At 37.3% G+C, this 22,369-nt stretch overlaps 1 protein-coding gene across 30 annotated transcripts in view; it reads left to right on the forward strand.

Annotated features, from left to right (window-relative positions):
- The window catches only part of LOC136852221 (trichohyalin-like), a 392,138-nt gene extending 376,685 nt beyond the window's left edge, over positions 1-15,453 (forward strand). For 19 of the 30 annotated variants that reach the window (XM_067126670.1, XM_067126688.1, XM_067126694.1 and 16 more), the window contains 2 exons: positions 6,289-6,408; positions 10,228-12,741. In XM_067126670.1, coding sequence (XP_066982771.1) covers positions 6,289-6,408; positions 10,228-11,414 — 1,307 coding nt within the window. In that variant the 3' untranslated portion in view covers positions 11,415-12,741. Of the gene's footprint in view, positions 1-6,288; positions 6,409-10,227; positions 12,742-14,525 lie in introns of those variants that run through there. The other 11 variants (XR_010857106.1, XM_067126802.1, XM_067126817.1 and 8 more) reach the window with 1 other exon arrangement.
- Positions 15,454-22,369: the final 6,916 nt, after the last annotated feature.

Raw genomic sequence — 22,369 nt, forward strand, 5'->3', positions numbered from 1 at the left:
CCATTTCCGAGTCTTCTGCTTGCTCCCTCGCCAGGTCCTCATAGTCTATGCCGAGGTGGAGGGAATTGATTTCTACCCGTGACAGAGCATCGGCTACTGGATTCTTCCTGCTGGGGACGTAGGTGATGGTGCAACCAAACTTGGAGATGGCGGCAAAGTTTCGTTGCTGCCTTGTCGACCACGTGTCGCCTGCCTTCACGAATGTGTGCACCAGGGGCTTGTGGTTCATGAGGATGGTGAATTGAGTACCATCAAGCAGGTATTTGAAGTGCTGCACAGCCTGGTAGATTTTGAGCAGCTCTCTGTCAAAGGCACTGTAGCGGGTCTCTGCCGACGACAACTTGTGACTGAAGAAGGCTAGAGGTCAGGGGGCGCCATCGACTATTTGCTCGAGCACTGCCCCCCAGGCGATGTTGCTGGCGTCAGTGGTGAGTCTCCGGACAGCGGTGGGGTTATGATGCATCAAGGTGGTGGCATTCGCGAGGGCTGTCTTTGTCTCTTCGAACGCATGCTGCTGCGGATCGTCCCACATCAGCGTTTTTGGCTTGCCCTTCAGGACTACTGTCAGGGGATACATGATGCGGGCGATGCCTGGGATGAAACGGCAATAGTAGTTCACCACGCCAAGGAACTTTTGAAGGGCCTTGATTGTCTGCGGCATCAGTAACTTTTCTATTGCTTTCACTTTTGAGGCCATGGGGTGTACTCCTGCTGGGGAGATCTCGTGTCCGAGGAAATCCATTTTTTCCGCCCCGAATGTGCATTTGTCGAACCTGACGACTAATCCGTTCTCCTGCAGGAGTTTCAGGATAGCGCGGACTTGGTAAAGGTGTTCCTCTGGGGACCTGGAGAAGATAAGGATGTCGTCTACGTAACAGACGCAGAAGGGCAGGTCTCCCAGGATGGTGTCCATCAAGCGTTGGAATGTGGCCCCCATGTTCCTGGGGCCGAAGGTGGAGCAGGAGAAGGTGTACATCCCAAACGGCGTGATGATGGCTGTCTTTGGAACGTCGTCAGGATGCACAGGAACCTGAAAGTATGATTTAAGCAAGTCCACCTTAGTGAAGACCTTGGCCTCGTGAAGGGCGCTCGTCAGGTCTTGCATGTTCTGCAGGGGGTAGTGGTCTGGTGTGGTAACTAAATTCAGACAACGGTAGTCTTCGTAGGGCCTCCAGGAACCATCTGACTTCTTTACCATATGTAGGGGAGATGCCCACGGGCTCAATGCTTTGGTACAGACGCCCATTTGTTCCACCTTGGCAAAAGCCCGTTTGGCGTCTTGTAGTTTTTAGGGGGGCAGGCGACGGAACCTGGCATGAGTTGGGGGGCCTGTTGACTGGCAACAGGCGGAGCTCTAGTTTAAAAACTTCCGGGAACTCCTGGAGGAGGGTGGCGTAATTGTTGGAGGCTGTGAAGCAGATGGCGGGCATCCCCGGTCCGGTGGAGAGTGGTTGGGAGTCCGTGGTGTCCCAGGATATCAGCGCCCAGGAGGGGGAACTTGACTTTCGTGATGACGAAAGGCCAGTGGTACCTGCAGCCCAAGATGGAGATTGTGCGGGTTGTGGTTCCGTAGCAGTGGATGGGGGTTCCGTGCACGGCTAACAGGGAGGGTGTGGAGTCAGCTGTCCGAGTGTAGCCTAGTCCTCCTCCGACGGCAGGAATACCGACTGCATAGCCCTGTGTCAACCAGCAGGCGCCGCTTTGATATTTCGTCCCTGATGAAGAATCCTGCTGGTCGGGAGATGTCTGTCACAGCCACTGCTGTTACTTGTGGCCACCCTTCTCGTTTTTTGTGAAGGAACAGGGGGATCTGCAGTTCTTGGCGCTGGGGCCAAATCTCCTGTGGAAGTAGTACCACGCCAGGTGCATCCGCGCCCTCTGCTCCCTCGGCCGTGCCTTCCTCCTGTAGGTCGCGTTTATGTTTTCTCAGTTGTCGTCCTCCGTCTGCGAGGGCGGCGGCATGTTCGGAGGCTTTAATGGCCTCATAGATTTAGATTTTCTGTGCAACGTCGACCACCTCGTCCATGGGAAGAGCGTCTGCATCTTTAATTTGGCCCCTCACCTCCAGCGGAAGGTGCTGCAGGAACATTCCTTTTGTCAGGCTGATTTCCTTCCTGCACCCATCTGCGTCAACGCCCGGTAGTGTTACCAGACCTCGGTTCGTCCCAGGTGTCCTTGGGTGATGCTTCCCCTTGGGGCTGGGTCAACAGGTCTAGTGCGCACTGTGCTCTTTCGGGGACGGGCACGGAATATGTTTGTATTAGCTTGTCTTGCAAGGCCGAGTACATGACCTTGTCTGGCTGTGAGTCAAGCCATGGGGAGATTTTATTGAGGACCTCTTCAGGTAGAGTTGTCATGGTAATGTCTGCCTTGGTCTTCTCATCTGTGATGCGCACCACGCGCAAGTGAGCATCAGCGCACAGAAACCAAGATACAGTGTTCTGGCGCAAAAATGGTGGGGGGAGCTTCACCGCGTCTGGATTTATGGGCGAAAGGGGTACGCAGACGATTTCCGTGTTTCCGGATTCGCATTGTAATTCACTCTGCCATCTTTACTGTCACACACCAAAATGTGAGTACGCGCTGTATTTAGTCCGCTAATGGCGTTAGAATTCCAGTGGTCGATGTGAGTCATGAATGGCGAGGGCTAAAACTGTTCGAAATGCCAAAACATGCCCTTGCGGGGACGCCATTATTAGTTCGTTAATGGCATGGGGTTCCTCTGAGGAAGGAGCTTTCAGAGGCCTAGACTGTTTTGAGTCCGCTAAAGGCTCTCTGAAGGTAAATGCGGCTGTATTTAGTCCGTTAATGAAAACTGCATGTTTACCTGTCATACCTCAGGTCACCAGTTGTGAGATTCAAGACAAAAGGTCTGGGTATGGCTGATTTATTTTTCGGAAGCCATTGAGGAATGCAGACAGAAAGGTGGTCACCCACCTGTGGATCCCACGTCACGCATTTGGGCAAGAATTTGTGTTTGTTAGATGACATATAAATGAGAATAATTTGCATTACAATAAATGTACAAAAGTGGTTACATATATGGGCGGAAAGGCCAGACAATAATACGTATAGAAAGATATATAAAAATATGAAATAATAACAGGTAATATACATGACATGATTAATGCAGAAATGAAGAGGCGCTTGATGCCTTTACAGGGGAACTTATACAAATTATCCATAGTAGACATACTATGGGAAAATTACATAATTTACTTTGACAGACAGATTTCAGGGAATAATGAACCTGAGGCAATAATAAATAAAAGCAGATCAAGCCAAGATTACATTGCGGTCATCTTTGAACTAAAAAGAACACCACATTGAAGTAATTTTTTTTTCCGGGCTATTGAATGAGTTGCACACCTATGACCCATGGATACTGTATTTGATGAATAGCCCATATGACCCAATCTCTATATGCAAAAAATGCAGGTTCACACTAACAGTTTTACTTATCATTTGTGAATGTCCAATTTTCAACCAACAGAAAAGGTTAAGTTGTGGAAATAAATCAGATTGATGGATGGATGGATTATGAAATTTAGGGACAAGCCCAAGTACTGGGACCTATTTTGGTCATTCAGCGCCGTAATGGAATGAAATATTAATGAAATGTAAATGAAGCCGTAATGGAATGAAATATTAATGAAATGTAAATGAAGATGGTAATAACCTACAGGGAGACAATGTAAAAACCATATTTCATTTTACAATGAATAATAAGTGAAAAGAAATATAAATAAAAGTATAAGTGCATACACCTGTATGCATTAGGCAATTGGTAGAATTAGATCTTAGTAAAATAAGTCAAATTTTAGAATATACATCAATCTCCTTCATGAATTTTACAAGGTTGCTGATATCAACATTGTCTCCTAAAATATATGCAAACTGTTTCCCTGAAAGACCAAATTTCCTGTGGGCAGCATCATATATTGGGCAATAAACCAGAATGTGCTCAACTGTCAACAGACTGCCACAGCAAGCACAGACTGGAGCATCACTTTCATCAAGAATAAAGCTGTGTGTCAATTGGGAATGACCAATACAAAGTCTCATTAAAACAATTTTGGCCCTTAAGGAAATCTTGTCAGAATTTTCATTTTCAGTTTATCCAGTTATCAGATGTTTTAAGGAATGCAAGGTATGAGATGAAATCAATTTTTTTTTTTTTTTTTTTGTCAAAGACAACCCCTTAGGCCAGCCTTATCAGAGTTCATTATTTTTACTCTTGACTTGGTTAAATAATAATAATAATAATAATAATAATAATAATAATAATAATAATAATATTTTGTTGAAAATAATGGCAGTTTTCAACAAATTGATCTTATACAGGGTTTTTCAATTCTCCTGATAATTTGTTTTTCTGGCTCAGCTAGGTTGCTGAGTAGAATTCCAATATTCATACTTGTCTAAGTTGGGATATTTGTCAAAGATTATATTTGCTTATATCTTGTATATTATGTAGTCTACATGTTTCAACCATCTCAGTGGTTGTTGTCAGGACATTGGTGAAGACGAACTAAATGTGTAACAAGTTAGATCAGCTTTTATATGAGTGGTGGGCGGGGTCAAATTCGGCACTAATTTATCAATGGAGGCGTGCGGGCATTCCTTCTCGCTCTAAGCTGCATTTCATGTGTTGATGGTCTGTTCTGCATGCGAGCACTGCATCGCTGAGAAGGAGCAGGGGATTTTGATAGGCATTCCCGTTGAATGGTGAATCCTGTTGAATGGTCGCGTTGTGTGGGGCACTCGCTGTGGGTCTCCTGGTAGCTGTAGGAAGAAGAAATGTCTCTTCCGTGATGTTCAGTGATGGTCTTTCTTTTCCTATATGCAAAGCTTCCAAGAGGCCAGTCGGCGATGGTCTGATGCTTGATCTATAATGTCGATGTTCGGGATATCTTGTCGTTTAATTCTCTGGTTGTGGGCAGTTTTTGCATGATTGAAGATTGCTCCCTCTTGTGCATGGCAGGACACTCTCTTCGAAAAACGCATCGTTTTTCATTCCAATGTAACTGCCAAGGCATCCTCGGACGGGGTATAGGTAATGGTAAACTACGTTGGTTTTCTTGAGAGGGTCCTGCTGAGGCGCGGCTGGATTGTTCTTCATTATCAAACTGCTTGTTTTTTTGTTCTTATTATAAATTACTAAGTTGACCTTCTCGGGGTTGGTGGTGTTGACATTCTCTTCTATGAACGTCAACACCACCAACCCCGAGAAGAAGGTCAAATTAGTAATTTATAACAAGAACAAAAAAACAAGCAGTTTGATAATGAAGAAACAATCTAGCTGCGCCTCAGCAGGACCCTCTCAAGAAAACCAACGTAGTTTACCGTTATATGCCACATCCGAGGGTGCCTTGGTAGTTATATTGGAATGACAACAATGCATTTTTCGAAGAGTGTCCTGCCAAGCACAAGAGGGAGCAATCTTCAATCATGCAAAAACTGCCCACAACCAGAGTATTAAACAAGATATTATCCCGAACATCGACATTATAGATCAAGCGTCAGACCATCGCTGACTGTGTGCCTCTTGGAAGCCTTGCATATAGGAAAAGAAAGACCATTACTGAACATCACGGAAGAGACCTTTCTTCTTCCTACAGCTACCAGGAGACCCACACGAGCACCCCACACAACGCAACCACTGAACAGGATTCATCTTTCAACGGGAGTGCCTATCAAAATTCCCCTGCTCCTTCCCAGCAATGCAGCGCTCGCATGCAGAACAGACCATCAACACATGAAATGCAGCTTAGAGAGAGAAGGAATGCCCGCACGCCTCCAATGATAAATCAGTGCAGAATTTGACCCCGCCCACCACTCATATAAAAGCTGATCTAACTCGTTACACATTTAGTTTGTCTTCACCAACATCCTGATGATGACCACTGAGATGGTTGAAACATGTAGACTACATAATATGCAAGATATAAGCATATATAATCTTTGACAAATATCCCAATTTGGACAAGTATGAATATTGGAATTCTACTCAACCTAGCTGAGCCAGAAAAATGAATTATCAGAATTGAAAAAACCCTGTACTGTATAAGATCAATTCGTTGAAAACTGCCATTATTTTCAACAAAACATGCATCAAAGAAGGTCTACTCCAAATAACAAATAATAATAATAATAATGCTTACTTTGCTAATATGAAATTGCTGTTATATTAAAAACATTTCCAGTGAAGTAATCACCTTTTCAACATTATGTTTCTGGAACAGATTACTTTGACTGCATGAATGAATATATTTTTTCTGTGAACAGGTGTAAATAATAATGCAGGCAATACAGAGCAGGCAGTTCCCGAGCCGAAGAAGTACATGGGCGGCAATATTCCATCACGGTCATTCCGTATGCTCCAAGCCATGACTGGGTCTGATGATGGTAAGAGAATGTTTCCCTCCAATCATTAGATAGACTGAAGCTTGCATATCTCTTTGTATGTTTTTTATCAGTTCAGTAAATTTGATTTATTAGTAAAGGCATCATCATCATCTTCAAATGAATTAGTATTTGAGAAAAGGTTACATTAAAACAAGTTTAGTGAATGCAATGGTTGTAATAAAGCAAATTATATTTTAAGCAGATACAGTACAAAATGGTAATCTTTCTATGGTGCTTTCTTATGAAATTTTCTAGTATTAAAGTCTGACCTCCTGTGTTTCAAAGTCAGTGTAGAAAATTGTTTTAGAAAAAAAAAATTTTGTAAAAAAATTTTTTTTAACACAAAGCCGTTAGTTCCATGGGTGCATATTTTGAGTCAGATGAGGCTTTTCATGGCCAAATTTGGTTGCCTGAACCATACTATATTGTCCAGATAAATCTGAGTCAGCATTAGTTGGAAAAATCTAAGACTTATTCAGAATTACTGCTTTCCATGTCAGGCTATCTGTTTGTCATTTGATGCTGTACTAAATCAATATTAATTCTTTTAGCATCTGAACTGAAGTGATATTAATATTTTCATCACAAACTTATGAGTTCACAATTACTAATTGTGTGTTAGAGCTATCTTCATACACTCTACAGAAGAAGTATCCCTTTCCTCCTAACTAAGCATCTGGATTCCAAAGCACAGTTAGTGGCTATTTGGTCATTCTTTGCACACTTGGTATTCCAAGGACATAAGGAATCTTACTCCCAGAATTTATGATTTTCTGTACATAACAGCCCCTATCATGATTACCATTCTTTTATGCTTTAAAACTATCACTTCTTATTTAACCCTTCTGTGGTGTTGGCTCATGACTGACAGTTGGAGAGTTCTGTAAATGCTTACCTTTGCATTCCCCAGCAGCTGTAGGTGGCACTTCTCTTAGGAAGAGCTGTTCTCTTCATTTTCCAGTGAAGTAATCACTTTTTCAGCATAACATTTATGGCATAGGTATTTTTCTCCAGGTGTTTTGACACTACAATAACTTTTGTGTTTAAGTTATATCTTTTCAGTGTTGGGTTATAAATTTACAATAAAAACTTTGCTCTTGTTATAGAGGATTAGTAAAGTGCTATTTCTGCTAGCAAAAAGTTTATAGTGTTTCCTTTTAACTTTGTTTTTTTATTTTGATGTTAGCCTACTGTCATTGTTAAATCCATAAGGGTTGCTATGTGTAAATATTATCAAAAAGGTTAATTTCATTAAGAATAAAAAAATTAGTATGGTAAACTAGAGTTAACTTAAACATTGTTCCCCAATTTTTATAATACAGTAATACCAATTTCTACTTCAGCTAACACCTGGTCTTCAGGACCTAACCATGATATTAAGTGCAGACTGGATTTAGACTTAACATAATATCTTCTGATGAACTTGCATCTTTGCAATAAATCATGTTACGTACTTGCAGTTTTTCATATATGCATATTTTGACTGCACTTAAACATAATGGAAGTATACAGGTTCTCAGTAGGTATCAGACATGTATGCAAAAATGGAAATAGAATATAAAATCACATAAGAAAATGTGTTTAGATGATGGATACATATTCCATACGGTACAATGATCCTAGAAATGCAAAGTACTATAGATACATTGTGCTTATCCTGTAAAACATGACTGATATGCTTGAGGAGATGTTTCATCAAACTTAGTGGACAATGCTTTGAAATTCATAAGATTTCTTTTATAAGTCTGGTTCTTCAGTGTAAAAATCTTAAGAATTTTGTATTTCTGAACAAAGTACAGTTATATTTTGGTATTTCAAAAGACTTGTACCTATTATGAAAGTATATATAAACCATTATTACTTGATACAACAGATTATTAATGAAAATTTTCAAGCACAGACCAAGTTTTAAGACTTATATAACAAATTTTATTTGGTACTCTATTTCAGTGCAATAAAAAAAGTTACATTGAAAATTAATTTAAAGCTTATGGGGAAGAATCATAACTATTACTAATTGATTTTTGAAACTCAGGAGGTCATTTTTTGAATTCAGAGTGATGATAATTACAATTGTCTTCCAATTACTTTTACAGTGATTACTGGTATACGGTAACAACATAAATTTATTTCTCTTTTCCTTCAAGATAACATAGAAACATCTTTGGTAATTTACTTTCTGCCCAACTGAGATGCAAGGTTGCTACGTATTTGCAAATTTAAGTGAATAATAATAGTGAATATAAATACAGTACACATGTATTTATATACTGTATACTGTTTATATGTAGAATTTACTACTGTGTTTTTCTTTGTGGGAATATTATTTGAAGGTGATCATGTTTGCTTGTACTGTACACTTTTTCCAACTTTACACTTCATTTTGAAAGCTTCTTAAGTTTTAAGATATCTTCCGTGCTACAGTAAACCTAGCACATGTACTTTGATTTCCAAGGAGGTTAAAGAATGCAATGGAAGGTTGTAATCTTTAGCCTAGCTTTGCCTGCAAGTCAGAACTGTTTTATTTTGTTGCTTTTTTGTTTTCTTTATTTTGCTTCATATTTAGTTTGGGTGAAATGTTACCTTTTTAATTTCTGTTTTGTCTAGCCTGCATTGCAGCTCCTTTTGATTCAGGGTTTTTTGCTGCTTAAATATTCTATTGAGAAAGAATGTTGCTCCAAAAACTGCATTATGTGGAATGTTACATTCCAGATTCCTTATGTTCCTATTTTGTAGTTACACTAAGTTTAAAGGATAGGATACCAGCTAATTTTTTTGCTAACTCAGATTAGTGCAAGTCATTTGCATTTTGTTTGCTGATTTTTTACTTTGTGTTTTAAGGTAAAAAATGTCCTTATTTCCCATATTAATACAGCATTAGGATGATAAAATTTATTAAAAAATTCAGTTAATTTTCATACATTGTATATGACATATACAATTTTTCATTTTACTAACAGTACAGTGCAGTATATCACTTCATTTAGATAAATCCTATACTTAGAGAAATCCTATGCAATAACATTTCTACTGTCAAATCCATTGAATATGTCACATCCAGTATTCCTTTGCAAGGATGTACAATGCCCCAATTGTATGGTCTGAATTTCAAAATGAAAAATTAATCCTATAAGGGCTGAATGTCTTGATAAAAGCAGGGTACTGTACCAGAATATGGAACATTTGCTGTTAATTTGATGAACAGGTACATCCCACAAGATTTTTCATAGGTCAGTAATTTATTCATCTAAAAGTAAGTCTTTAAGAGTGATATTATTAGGGTAGTGTGAGAAACTTCTGCATTTGAAGAGTTAGTAGGTAATTTAGATATGAAATAAATTCAAATGGCCAAATAAATGCTATAAGGAGTTGATCTTTGACAAGGATCTCTTTATATCCCATCTAGACAGCACATTTTGCACCAACTATGTGTGGAGGTTTGGTTGTGTTTTAATATCTTAAAAATCACTTTCATATCACTTAAAATTAAGGGATATATGAAAGTGACATTTTTCATAACATCAATTAACATTAATGCCTCTATTTTCTGGAATAATCATTTGAATTTTCTTTAATCCTTAGCATTAAAAATTTTACACCAAAACTCAACAGCCATCAGTCCTATTTCCTATCATGAAACTCTAGATGGTGAGCGGATGTGTAATTTTTGACTACAGTTTTGTAAGTTCACATCTTTTTTATGCTGTTTGTAGCTTGTATTTATTTCCATGTGGTATGGTTTGCTGGCTAAGATACCCTACAAGATTTTGCTTGGACTATGCTTTGATCAGCCTATTCTTGCATGTTCTTTGTTTCTAGCCACAGACGCCGGAGAACCTGCCAATACTTCTGAATCTTCCAGCCATCCTGATGATGACACACAGCATACAGCCAATCAAATCCCCTCACCACACTGCAAATCCTCAATTCCTAACTCACCCTCTTCCCTCACTTCTCCTACACATGACATTTCTTCTGACAGTGGAATATCATCCCCTTCAAAAATTGGTTCTTACACAAGTGGTAAGGATAGTAAGGTTTATCGGCATGTGTCTCCCAAAGTCACTTTCAATGGCTCTAAAGAGCGGGTTGTGAATTCAGCCCTAAGCAATTCAAGGGAACCATCATCACCTACTTGGAAAACAGTGAATCCCCATCCTATTCCAAGCACCGTACCAGTTAACAGGCCTTCACCTGATTCTCCTTGTCAGGATAGTCCAAGACTCATGAAACTCACAGGGGAAGAATCAGCCAGTCCTAACCCTCAAAATCAGAGTGTTGAAAAAAGGTATGAGGGGGGACACATTCCTTCTCGTGTCTTTAGACATCTACAAGCTGAATACTCTTCTGGTGACTCTAATGAACTTCATGAGCCAAAGTTGCAATTTGATTCAAAGAGTCCTTCACCTTGTTATAATGGTAGTCCTATTCCACCAAGAGTACTGAAATCCTTACAGAGTGACACTAATAAAAGTTTTGATTCAGATATAACTGATGGGGAAAATCCTTCAAGAGCTTCAAGTTCTTTAGCTGAACTAGATGAATATTACCATAATGGAGTGGCCCGTACAGCAGTGACTAAAGATACAGTTTTGAAAGAGCTTACTGCTCAGTTTGACCAGACTGGAGTAAGGAAAAAGCCTAAGGCTGCCCCTGGTAGAGTTTTCCGCTACTTACAGTCACAGTATGATACTCCGGAGGATGATTTAGAACAACAGTATTCTCAAACAGATAAAGACACCTTAAAACCAGAGCCAGAAGATAACTCAGGATTTGGTTATAGAGGAGCAAAAGTTCCCTCCCCTTCATTCAAATTTTTGCAAAGTCAGTACAGCCAAGAGCAAGAACAGGTAAAACCTAGTGAATCTGAACCTTCATATCCTGATACCACAGAGTTAAAGGAGGAACCTCTTCCATACAAAGGATGTCGTGTCCCTGGCCGTACTTTTAGGTCTCTTCAAGACAATGTTACAACACATCCTTCAGTTTTAAAGCCAAGGAAATAAAGTGCTCATCACTTAGAATCTCCATTTATCTTGTACTATCATATACTGTAATTATTTATTTTACCTTGACATTTACCTTCTACGAATCAAGCTGTATTTTATTGCCAATATTGATACAAAATATTATGTCCTTTGAAGTATTTTACAAGTTTTTGTACATACTGCTCTATGTAGTGCTAGAAATTTTATTTGTTTAGGATTATTATGAGGTTGAATTTTTACAAACATTTTAAAACTTTTTCTGTAACCTTTAACAGGAAATTATAATATTTTTAAACTGAATCTACACTATCATTGGTATATTTTATACTTCTTATTTAGGCACAATTCATACTGTTAAAAGCAGTGTGGTAAGCTTGTCAGCATTGTGGATTATCAAAACATAGATAAATCCTATATTCCAACTTGAAGTATTTCTTAGACAAATCGCAGATGACATATGAAGCCAGATGATAACTGTAGCAGTTGTGTTGAATGTCAAGAAACCTTTGCTCTTTGAGGAAAGTCTAACTAAAAGTTATCTATAATCTTTGTACTTATATTACATACACATTTCATTTACCATACCCAGTAATGACATTTCCTCCCATCTAAACATTCATAAAAATGGGAAAGATAAAAGTTGTGGAAATATGATATTTTTCACATCAGACTGATTGTGAAACTTATGAAACAGGAACCCATGTCAACATAGTTATTGTTAATCACCAAGTAGGGACTAGACATTATATTTGTTATACTGACAATGCTCCTTGGGTGTATTCATACTTTTTCTTTTCATTTCTATCACATATTTTGACTTCACACATTCTGACTAATTTTGATACATACAGTAAGTAGTATTGCTAGGAAAAGAAACAATGAGGGTTTTTAACTGTAGGGTCTAAGTAACTCTCCCCAACAAAATAACTAAAAGGGACCTAGCATATCAAGCCTTGCAGTTGTGACTGCATGGTCACCAAACAATTTGGGCGCCAGGAAAATTGGTTGTGGCAAAGGCTTTTCAGTAGATGACTGCATGTAGCATAGAACCAGACACAGCTTGTAAACAAGTGGTGGCTTGGTATAAAAGACACTGAATCTCTTTGAGTATTAGAGAGATATCCACATTCATCAAAACTTGAAGAACACAACATACAGTAAAGTAAGTACAGTATACAAATATTTTTGTCTAATCCTTGCCTTCATCAAAACAATATTTAATAAATAAGACCACTTACTTTTTTTTAAAAGGAAACACAAAACAAAGAATAAGCAAAGCTAAAGTTTACAAATGTATGCGCAAGAAATTGAAAGGAAATGCCACTACAGTATGTGCATATGAAAAGGAAAAGGGAGAAAATATGTAACAATATATACTGTATATATTGTTGCCTGCACAAACACTTAAAATTAAAATCAGTAATAGACTGGAACTGCATTAAAAACAAGTATGCAACTTTAATATTTCTTATATAGGGGTACAAAGGGAACAAAATTTCAGTTTTACAAATTAAGAATATAAAAGATGCTGAAAATGGTTAAGAGCACTCAACACATTACTGTATGCCAAGGGTGAAAGTGAATGGCACAGAATGTTAGACAATCACTGCTTGTCCTAAGTTAGTAATTGTGCCCACTGGCCATTAAAGGATAAGCAAAATAAATGCTTTGTAATTATAAAGACATTTTTAAATCTGTGATGCAGAACCTGTTTTCATAAAAGATAGCAGATCAGAATAACACAGGCTGACTGATAACTGAGGTGCATAATTAGACTTGGTTTATGAATTCAGATAACAGTAGTTAATCAGGACTCCCTTGGAAGTATTTGACTTTCCATTTACCATATCATACTTTGTTACAGTGTCAATGCAAAGCTACTGTTAGACCTTTTGGGAAATAGTGTCTTTATAGAATTACAGTATAATAATAATACATGGCCAAACTAGTGGGGGGTAGAACTCTTTGTTGATTTAATCTGCTTCATAACAATATTTCTATGCTAGATATGATTCTCTGTGTGACCATTATTTCTTCTGTAGATGAAGAAAGAAAATTAGGTATTTACTTCATTGTCTGTTGCTAAGCAACATAGGTTTTTGGGCTTAACACTATTTCATTATTTCACTGCGTGAAGTTTTGATGAGATCCAACTTCTTGTTAGCATATCAAAGAAATAAGTAAACTTAATTAATGGTGCTTTATCTGAATAATATAAAACCTTATTTAAACCAGACCACTAGACCAGGTATCCAGTTAGCAATAATGAACATAAAACAAAAGTTGTCATGCAAAGTAACTCCTTGCCAAGGTTCTCCTTGCTGTTGAAAACCTTGACTTCAATGCACAATATTGATGTATCATCATTAAGCTGAGTTAATGGCTTCTTTATAAGTAATGGATTTGGAAAATTTCCACCTACTTAATATTGGTGTAAAAAAAAAAAAAAAAAAAAATCACGTTTTTCTCTGCATTTCATATTTGGTAAACTCAAATACTACCACTGATTTGTCTGCATTTTGGGCACCAGCATTGCTCATCACATTCAACTTTTAATCTCACAGCCAGATTCTAAAGTACTATATGCCTTGCAGATATAATATAGTATAAATCATAATATACCAGATAACTGTTGTTTGAGATAATTTACAGCTTATTCTGGCAATTCAGACATTTTATCTCAATTTTACTACTACAAAAAATTGCAAGGAACATACTGGGCCAAAAAGAATGAATGTGTGAAACCTCACTTGTAATTAGTTTCCTGAAGGAAATTTGAAAAGACGCCGGCAAAATAACCTGAGTCAACCTTACTTTTACCCTCTTCCACTTTTTGAGACCACACACTTCAGTCTGTCATCCTTTCTCTGTCACCATTTCTGGCTTGCTTGTGTTGAGGATTTGCTCATAATTCCCCTTGTAAGTATCCTATGAGTTAAGACCTTTTGATATCCTTTTTTGTGTACATTAAATGCATGTCCTCTCTAGTAGGCATCTGCACAATTTTGGGGAATTTTATAGTTTGTCTTGAGGTGCATGGGTAGCCTTTGCAAGTTCATCTTCTTTGTCTCTTAAAACCAATTTGTTTTTGTAAACTCAATAATAATTATCTTCTGTATTTTGTTGCAGTTCCTGGACCTGGCCAGAGTGACCTGTGAGGTGCTGCTTGGTGTAATCCCTATATGATCCTCAACAGCCTTTATTTTGTACATATATACAGTGTACTTGCAAGTGATTCAAACAACTACATGTACTAATATTAGAGCTATTCAGTCAGTGCCTATCAAAGCTTTCTTTGTTTGAGCAACATGCGATATACTAGCTTTTTTGTAGCTAGCTTTCTTATTGGCCATTCTCCATAAAAATTTACAGTTTAAACAATATTAAGTACTTATGATTTTCCTTTTCATACTCATTTTGTACAGTACTTAGTTGAAATCTGCGATTTGAACTGAATACACCCTGATTATACTTCATTATCATATTGAATATGGTAATGTTATGTCTTCTTGTATGTGAATGTGACTTGCTAATTGTTTAGCAACAGCACAAACCATATCCTTGAAGACTTCTGGTCTATTACATGAGAGAACGTACTAGAAAGCATGTTACCACTGCAAACTGTAATAAAAATACTGTTTAGATCCAAAAACTATACTTCATATATTCTAAATTATTAAAAGATTTTCAGTTTACAGTAGAATTTAATTTAATTTTTTTATCGTTTAGCAGTGGAATATTTCAAGATGGTTCTTTCAACCAGAGGTAAATTCTTTAAGGAATATGGTTGGTAGAGTAAATGTTATAGTATATACCAATTCATGATGTGATCTCTAGCTTAGTAGGGGCTTCAAGATGTAATTTATATATACTATGTATAATTCCTAAGACTAATGTAATCTATAACATGAAATCAGTTTTGTTAATGATGTGTGATAATTAATGAACTTGAAAATTCTGCATATGATTTAAAGGCAGTGTTGCAAGTGTACAGATTTATCCAATCCAATTAGAGAATGCTATGGAAACTTATTTTTGGGTAAATATTTAATATGAAGTTTTTTTTTATCTTAGTGTACCACATAAAACTGTAGTGTACTGAGTACATCATGCTATGCATTGGAATGTTAGTAACAGCTTTTTGCAGGGCATACATTAATTATAAACTTTAATCAGAGATTTATATATTTGCCTCCATTTTGTATCTGGAATGAAACAAATAAAATTGCCTAAAAAAATAATGTCTTTTAAAGATTATTACTAAACACTAGCCCAGATTCCAAGAGAAGCAAGGAATTCAGAATCATATCTGTTTCATATTTCAGATAAAGACTGTACCATTTAAAGCAGGAAACTAAATCTTGATAAAATTAAATGACATTCATGCAAGGGGATTTTCTCATTAATAATCAAGACAAGTTATTGTGACTGAAGAGCTATTGCATGAAAGTAAGGCAATTTATAATTGATGACATTGTTTGAAATCTGCGTTTTATGTAAGTAAACATAGATTTAACCTCAACTGCTCTATAAAATATAGTTCTATTATCCAGCACCAACTGTCTATACAACAATATGGTTTGGACACTAAACTGCAATAATAAAAAAACATCCATGAAAATCTATTTTTCAAAACATATAATTTTTATGATTGGTGAATTTATATGAAAAATTAGTTTATTTTTGTAAAAAAATAAACTTATTTTGTCTCATGACAAAACAAACAATCATAAATAGCCTGAATTGCTATTTAAATGGAAGACTTGAGAATTTGTACCAACTTCTGCAAAGGTCTGATGAGTCTAATGAAGCATCTGGGGATAAAATAGGCCAGGAATCAAGTGTTCAAGATAATCTATGGGATAATGTAAATAAAAACTCCTGAGGAGTAAAAACAGACATGATATGTCAACAAGGTGCAGAGATCAGCCAGCAACAAGGTGCAGTGTGGAAGCTTGTAACTCAGTAAGACTACACCTTGGTGAATGGATGGGGATAAATAAACCACCTCATCCCCTTGTGCCTAATGTCCCACAGGTAAATATACCAAAGCTGGACTGACATAATTTACATAATGTACCTGCATCTATAATAACCTTGATCTTAAATGTTCCCACTGAAGGTAGTAGAAGTTAAAAAAAAACAAGATCTCATGAACATACTGTACTTTGCAAACTGGCCAGCCCTGTCTGCAGACACCTATACACTTGCATGAAGAATAATTTGTCTCAGCCAGAAGGACAATGTACAGTATTTATGGAGTTTTGCATCCCCTGCTGATTAATGGACAGGAAAAGTCTAGAGTTATACACTTTCTAAGGTTCAATCTCTTCAGTTGTTGATAAGGCTCTCACTGAGCAAAGAGGATCACTTGCATCAGCAGATAATAAGGCTGGGCTGGAAAATGGGGGAATGGTGTAATCTTGACTATCGGTCTTGGAGATAAAGTCAGGAGGAGATGATAGGCTGACTGAAGACCAATCTCCATTAGAGGTGGCTGCATAAAAAATCATGTAGCTCACTCTTCACCTCAAAGATGCAACAACTAGCAGGAATAAGGACTCCTGGAAAGATGGTGAATGAATGTTTTGAACAGGTATTGCAACAAGGATGCCCTCTCATAAAGCACTGAAAGTCAACTTAATTTTCTGGGTACAGTCACTTCCAAGCCACAGAGTTCAAGTACTCGAGATAAGATTCCTCTGCATGTCTTAAAACTTTACTCTGAAGAGGCAGATAGCTAGCAAAGCTGTCAGTTGCAGGAAATGAGGTGTTAAGAAGACTTACCACTTTAAATTTTTAAGAGTGGCTACTTCAACAATCTGCTTGGAAGAGGTTGCTTCACAGATCCTGGAATGGTTTACTAACAGGTGCTGAAACGATTTTAGTTGCTATAGCTCAACCAAAGAACAGTCTAGATTCCCCTGGCCTCTGCCTGGAGGGCAATCTCTTCCTAGAGCAGACATAGAGGTTTTGATTATGGAGCTCTCATCAAAACTGATAAGCTTGCATGTATGAGCTAAGAGAACTGCCAACAATTCTGGCAAGTTGATATGTAGCTTTTTTCCAATTCCAACCGGGTGCCTGTCACATGCAGACCAAGAATTAATGCTCCTTCACCATGTATTGATGCAACTGTGATGAGTAGAAGTTCTAGAACTCTTGGGGGAACCACAGTTAAACAATACCTTCAAAGTTTCATCCTGAGGTGGGCCTGTGGTGCCAGGCTCTTCAGGGAAGACAAGTTTCCTGGCAGAGACTACCACTACTGGGTTGAGGACTTGGCTGATCCTGATCTTACTAAGTCTTGAGATCTTGACTGCTGAATGACGAACTTGTTCAATTGGAGAGTCAGTCTCCATTTCCAGGTATCAGCAAAGGTTACAAAGACATCTGGGTATCTCCACAATATCAAGCAGGGGCAGTGCTGGTGCCAGTCTGGTTGAAGACTTGCTAAACAGCTTCCATGGCAAAACACCAGGCATGGTACTGGAATGCCTTCCCTCTTAAATGACATAAAACTACAGAAATTTTTAAAGGTACTGTACTCTCTCAATTGTCTGGACAGCCATTGTCCAGAACTCAACATTATCTGACACACCCGGACAGAGATCAAGGCCCCAAAATGTGTGTGTGTATTTTATATATATATATATATATATATATATATATATATATATATATATATATATATATATATATATATATATATATATATATATATACATATGCATATACATATACATATACATATACATACATATACATATACATATATATATACATATACATATACATATATATATATATACATATATATATATATATACATATACATGTATATATATACATATACATGTATATATATACATATACATATATATATATATATATATATATATATATATATATATATACATATACATATATATATACATATACATGTATATGTATATATATGTATATATATATACATGTATATATATACATATACATATACATGTATATGTATATATATGTATATATATACATGTATATATATACATATACATATACATGTATATGTATATATATATATATATATGTATATATATATATGTACATGTATATATATATATACATATATATATACATATATATATACATATACATACATATACATATATATATATACATATATATATATATACATATATATATATACATATACATATATATATATATATATATATATATATATATATATATATATGTATATATATGTATATAATATATATATATATATATATATACATATATATATATACATATACATATATATATATATATATACATATATATATACATATATATATATATATATATATATATATATATACATATATATACATATATATATATATACATATACACATATATATATATATATAATATATATATATATATATATATATAATATATATATATATATATATATATATATATATATATATATATACATATATATACATATATATATATACATATATATATATATATCTATATATACATACATATATATATATATATATATATATATATACATACATATATATAATTTCAAAAAATTTTAAAAACCACCCTCCAATGGTTGGCAATGCTGTGTAGCCTCAAGAAAATGTTGATAACACTGCTGATGCTCAGACTGAACTGGAAAGGGTTTTTGGGGTGGGGGTGGCCTCAAGAAGTTTCCATGGTAGGCGCCATCGGAGAGGAGGGGCAATAAGGCTGGGTAGAGGAAGGCTCAGAGGTGTTGTTTTGGAGGGTGGGAGGAGCTGAGGAGCAATTTTTATGGCTGGGAGTGGGCTAGGTAGACCTGACTTGATAGAGCTTGTTTGGTTTCATGTTTATGTTACATATAGCACAGTAATCCTTCAGTTATCCGAATTACCACAGCCAACGGTCGTCGGATATGGATGAAATCCAAATGATGGCTAGTAAAAATATCTAGGGGTACTGAAGGGTAACTCTGTGCCCTTCCTCACCTAACCTTGTCAATACCACACAACTGTAAACACTCAGTATGCTTATAAACAACAATCATCACACTTTAAACTGGAAACTTTATGCAAAAGGCAATTATCTACCTTTTTACCAATATCTGTAACAAAATATACATAAATACATTTTGAAAAAAATAATGCAACCCCTATTTTTTATCTCCCTAGTAAATGACACAGATCAGTAGGCATATAGCCTACCTGTGTTTACCCACAGCCTACCATGGTTTTGTGACCATTAACATATTTTCATAAAGCAACTTCCTTATCAGTTGTTACCATACTGTATTACAATACATGAGATAAAAATGTATAGGCTATGTGTGAACTATAGACCTAGGCTAGCCCAGGTGCTACACTCATAGCAACCATTTGCAAAAGTCTAATAGGCTATTACAGCTGTATTTAACATAAAGGTAATGGTAATGAAACTATTATTTTACCAACAGAATCCATTTATACTGTATTGTTATACTGATATATTAACCATCGTAATATGTATAAAAAAACGACTGTCCCGCTCACTGGTGGATCCAGAAAAATTTTGATTTTTTTCCCATTTTCATATTTATGTTATTATCTCAATCTTCAATATTATTTTATCATTATTTTTCATGGGGGGGGCACTTGCCCAGGTGGCCCCCCAACTGGAACCACTAGTGGTCCCGCTATTTGTAATGTTTACGTTCCCAGAATCAGCTGATTGAGCCTACTACCGAAAGACAGGAAAATAATTTTTTAGTTGCTAGGAGAAGCGAATGTACTGATGGTCTTATTTTTAATTTTTGTACATAAATGTAAAACACATATACTGTACAATGATAAACTAACATACTTTATGTTAAAGTAAAATGCCTCAAAATCACAAAACTGCCGTTTCCTGATTCGTTTGTTTACCCTCTTCTCTCTCTCTGTCCTGTATATGTCCTTTAATGAAATATGAATTAATATATCATAAACATAAAAATACAAAACTAAACTCCAAGAAGTTCATGACGCCATTGAATGAGTGCATACATATGTATGTATGTTACAATTTTTTTTTTTTTTTTGGGGGGGGGAACTTTGCTTGATGTACAGTACCATTTTTATTACAAGTTAAATGGATTCTAAATATGATTAACACATAACAGTACACAAGAGATTATCTTGTCATTGTTGATATTTCATCTCTAATCACTGTAAAAACATTTAAAATGCTTATTTCATATGTAGCCTAGGCAAGGCAAATCCAAGTTCACCTACAGCATGGAATGAGTATGCAAACGTATGTACCCTATGGAGTTGATTGCACTTATAATTCGGCTTCTAAAACAACCTTCGTGACGTCCCCAGCTTTCAACGCCTCGTTTGAGGGCCAAGGGACATTTCGAGGCTACAATAGGCATGCGAGGGGAAGCAGAGCTAGAGCCGCCTACAGAGGTAGGGCAGCATCCAGGTCCCTCTCACGTGGAAGAGGAGGCCGTGGAATCAGAGGAAGTAGGGCCTCCCCCAATCAATGAGACAACCCAGGTAGGCGGGAGATTACATCTCTTCAGGGACCATTGGACCTTCAGCCCGTGGGCTCACAGCATAATCTCGAAAGGTCTGGGATGGAGCTGGAGCAAAGGGCCTCCTCCACCAGTCAGGTTCTATCAACATCCATCCAAGACTTACAGGACTTTGCAATGGAACTTCTGCAAAAGAAGGCAATAAGAAAGTCAGACACTTGAAATTTCAAGGCCGTCTGTTCAGTGTTCCGAAGAAGGACTCAGACAAACAAAGAGTAATTCTGGACCTGTCTCGTCTCAATTCACTCATTCAATGCGACAAGTTTCGCATACTTACAATCTCGCAGGTACGGACCCTACTTCCCTGTGGGGCCGTCACCACCTCTATAGATCTTACAGACGATATTATCACGTCCCGGTTATGAAAACTTCTCCTTACCTGGGGTTCAGACTAGAAAAACAAGCATACTCATTCAGGGTCATGCCATTCGGGCTCAACATAGCACCCAGAATATTTACCAAACTGGCAAGACAGGTACAAGAGTTACGGATTATGCTGGCAGCATATCTGGACGATTGGATAATTTGGGCTTCCAATGTCAAGGAATGTCGAAGAGCAACTTACATAGTAATCAACTTCTTGGAGTAACTGGGTTTCCAAATAAACAGAAAGAAATCCCGTCTAGTTCCAGTGGCTCAATTTCAGTGCTTGGGAGTCCAGTGGGACCTAAGCACACACAAACTGTCGCTACCGCCAGCAAAAAGGAAGGAAATAGCCAAAGCTACCAGACAGTTCCTCAAAAACAAACAAGCCTCTCGTCGTACCCAGGAAAGGATTCTGGGCTCTCTTCAGTTCGCTTCAGTAACAGACTTGCTGCTGAAAGCCAAACTGAAGGATATAAACAGAGTATGGCAGAAATGAGCCAACAGCAGGAACAGAGACAAACTGTCTCTGATTCCGCAGATATTGAGGAAAAGGCTTCGACCATGGTCGACAGTCAAGAGTCTGTTGAGATCAGTGCCTCTCCAGTTTCCCCCCTCCTTCACTTGTGATCCATACGGACGCCTCCCTAAGCGGTTGGGGAGGATATTCCCAACTCAAGAAAGTTCAAGGAACGTGGTCGACAGTATTCTGCCAGTTCCATATCAACATCCTAGAGGCAATGGCAGTGTTTCTAACATTAAAGAAACTAAGGCCAGCCAGACAGATTCACATCAGACTGGTGCTGGACAATACAGTAGTGGTGCATTGCCTGAACAGGGGAGGCTCCAAGTCGAGTCATATCAATCAAGTAATGGTCGCAATTTTCTCCCTAGCAAGGAAACATCGTTGGCACCCGTCAGCCACCCACCTGGCACGTGTTCGAAATGTCACTGCAGATTCACTGTCCAGAACAACCCCGCTGGAGTCGGAGTGGTCCTTGGACACGGAGTCGTTCGGGTG

This window comes from Macrobrachium rosenbergii, chromosome 3 (assembly GCF_040412425.1).
Source record: "Macrobrachium rosenbergii isolate ZJJX-2024 chromosome 3, ASM4041242v1, whole genome shotgun sequence".
Taxonomy (NCBI): domain Eukaryota; kingdom Metazoa; phylum Arthropoda; class Malacostraca; order Decapoda; family Palaemonidae; genus Macrobrachium; species Macrobrachium rosenbergii.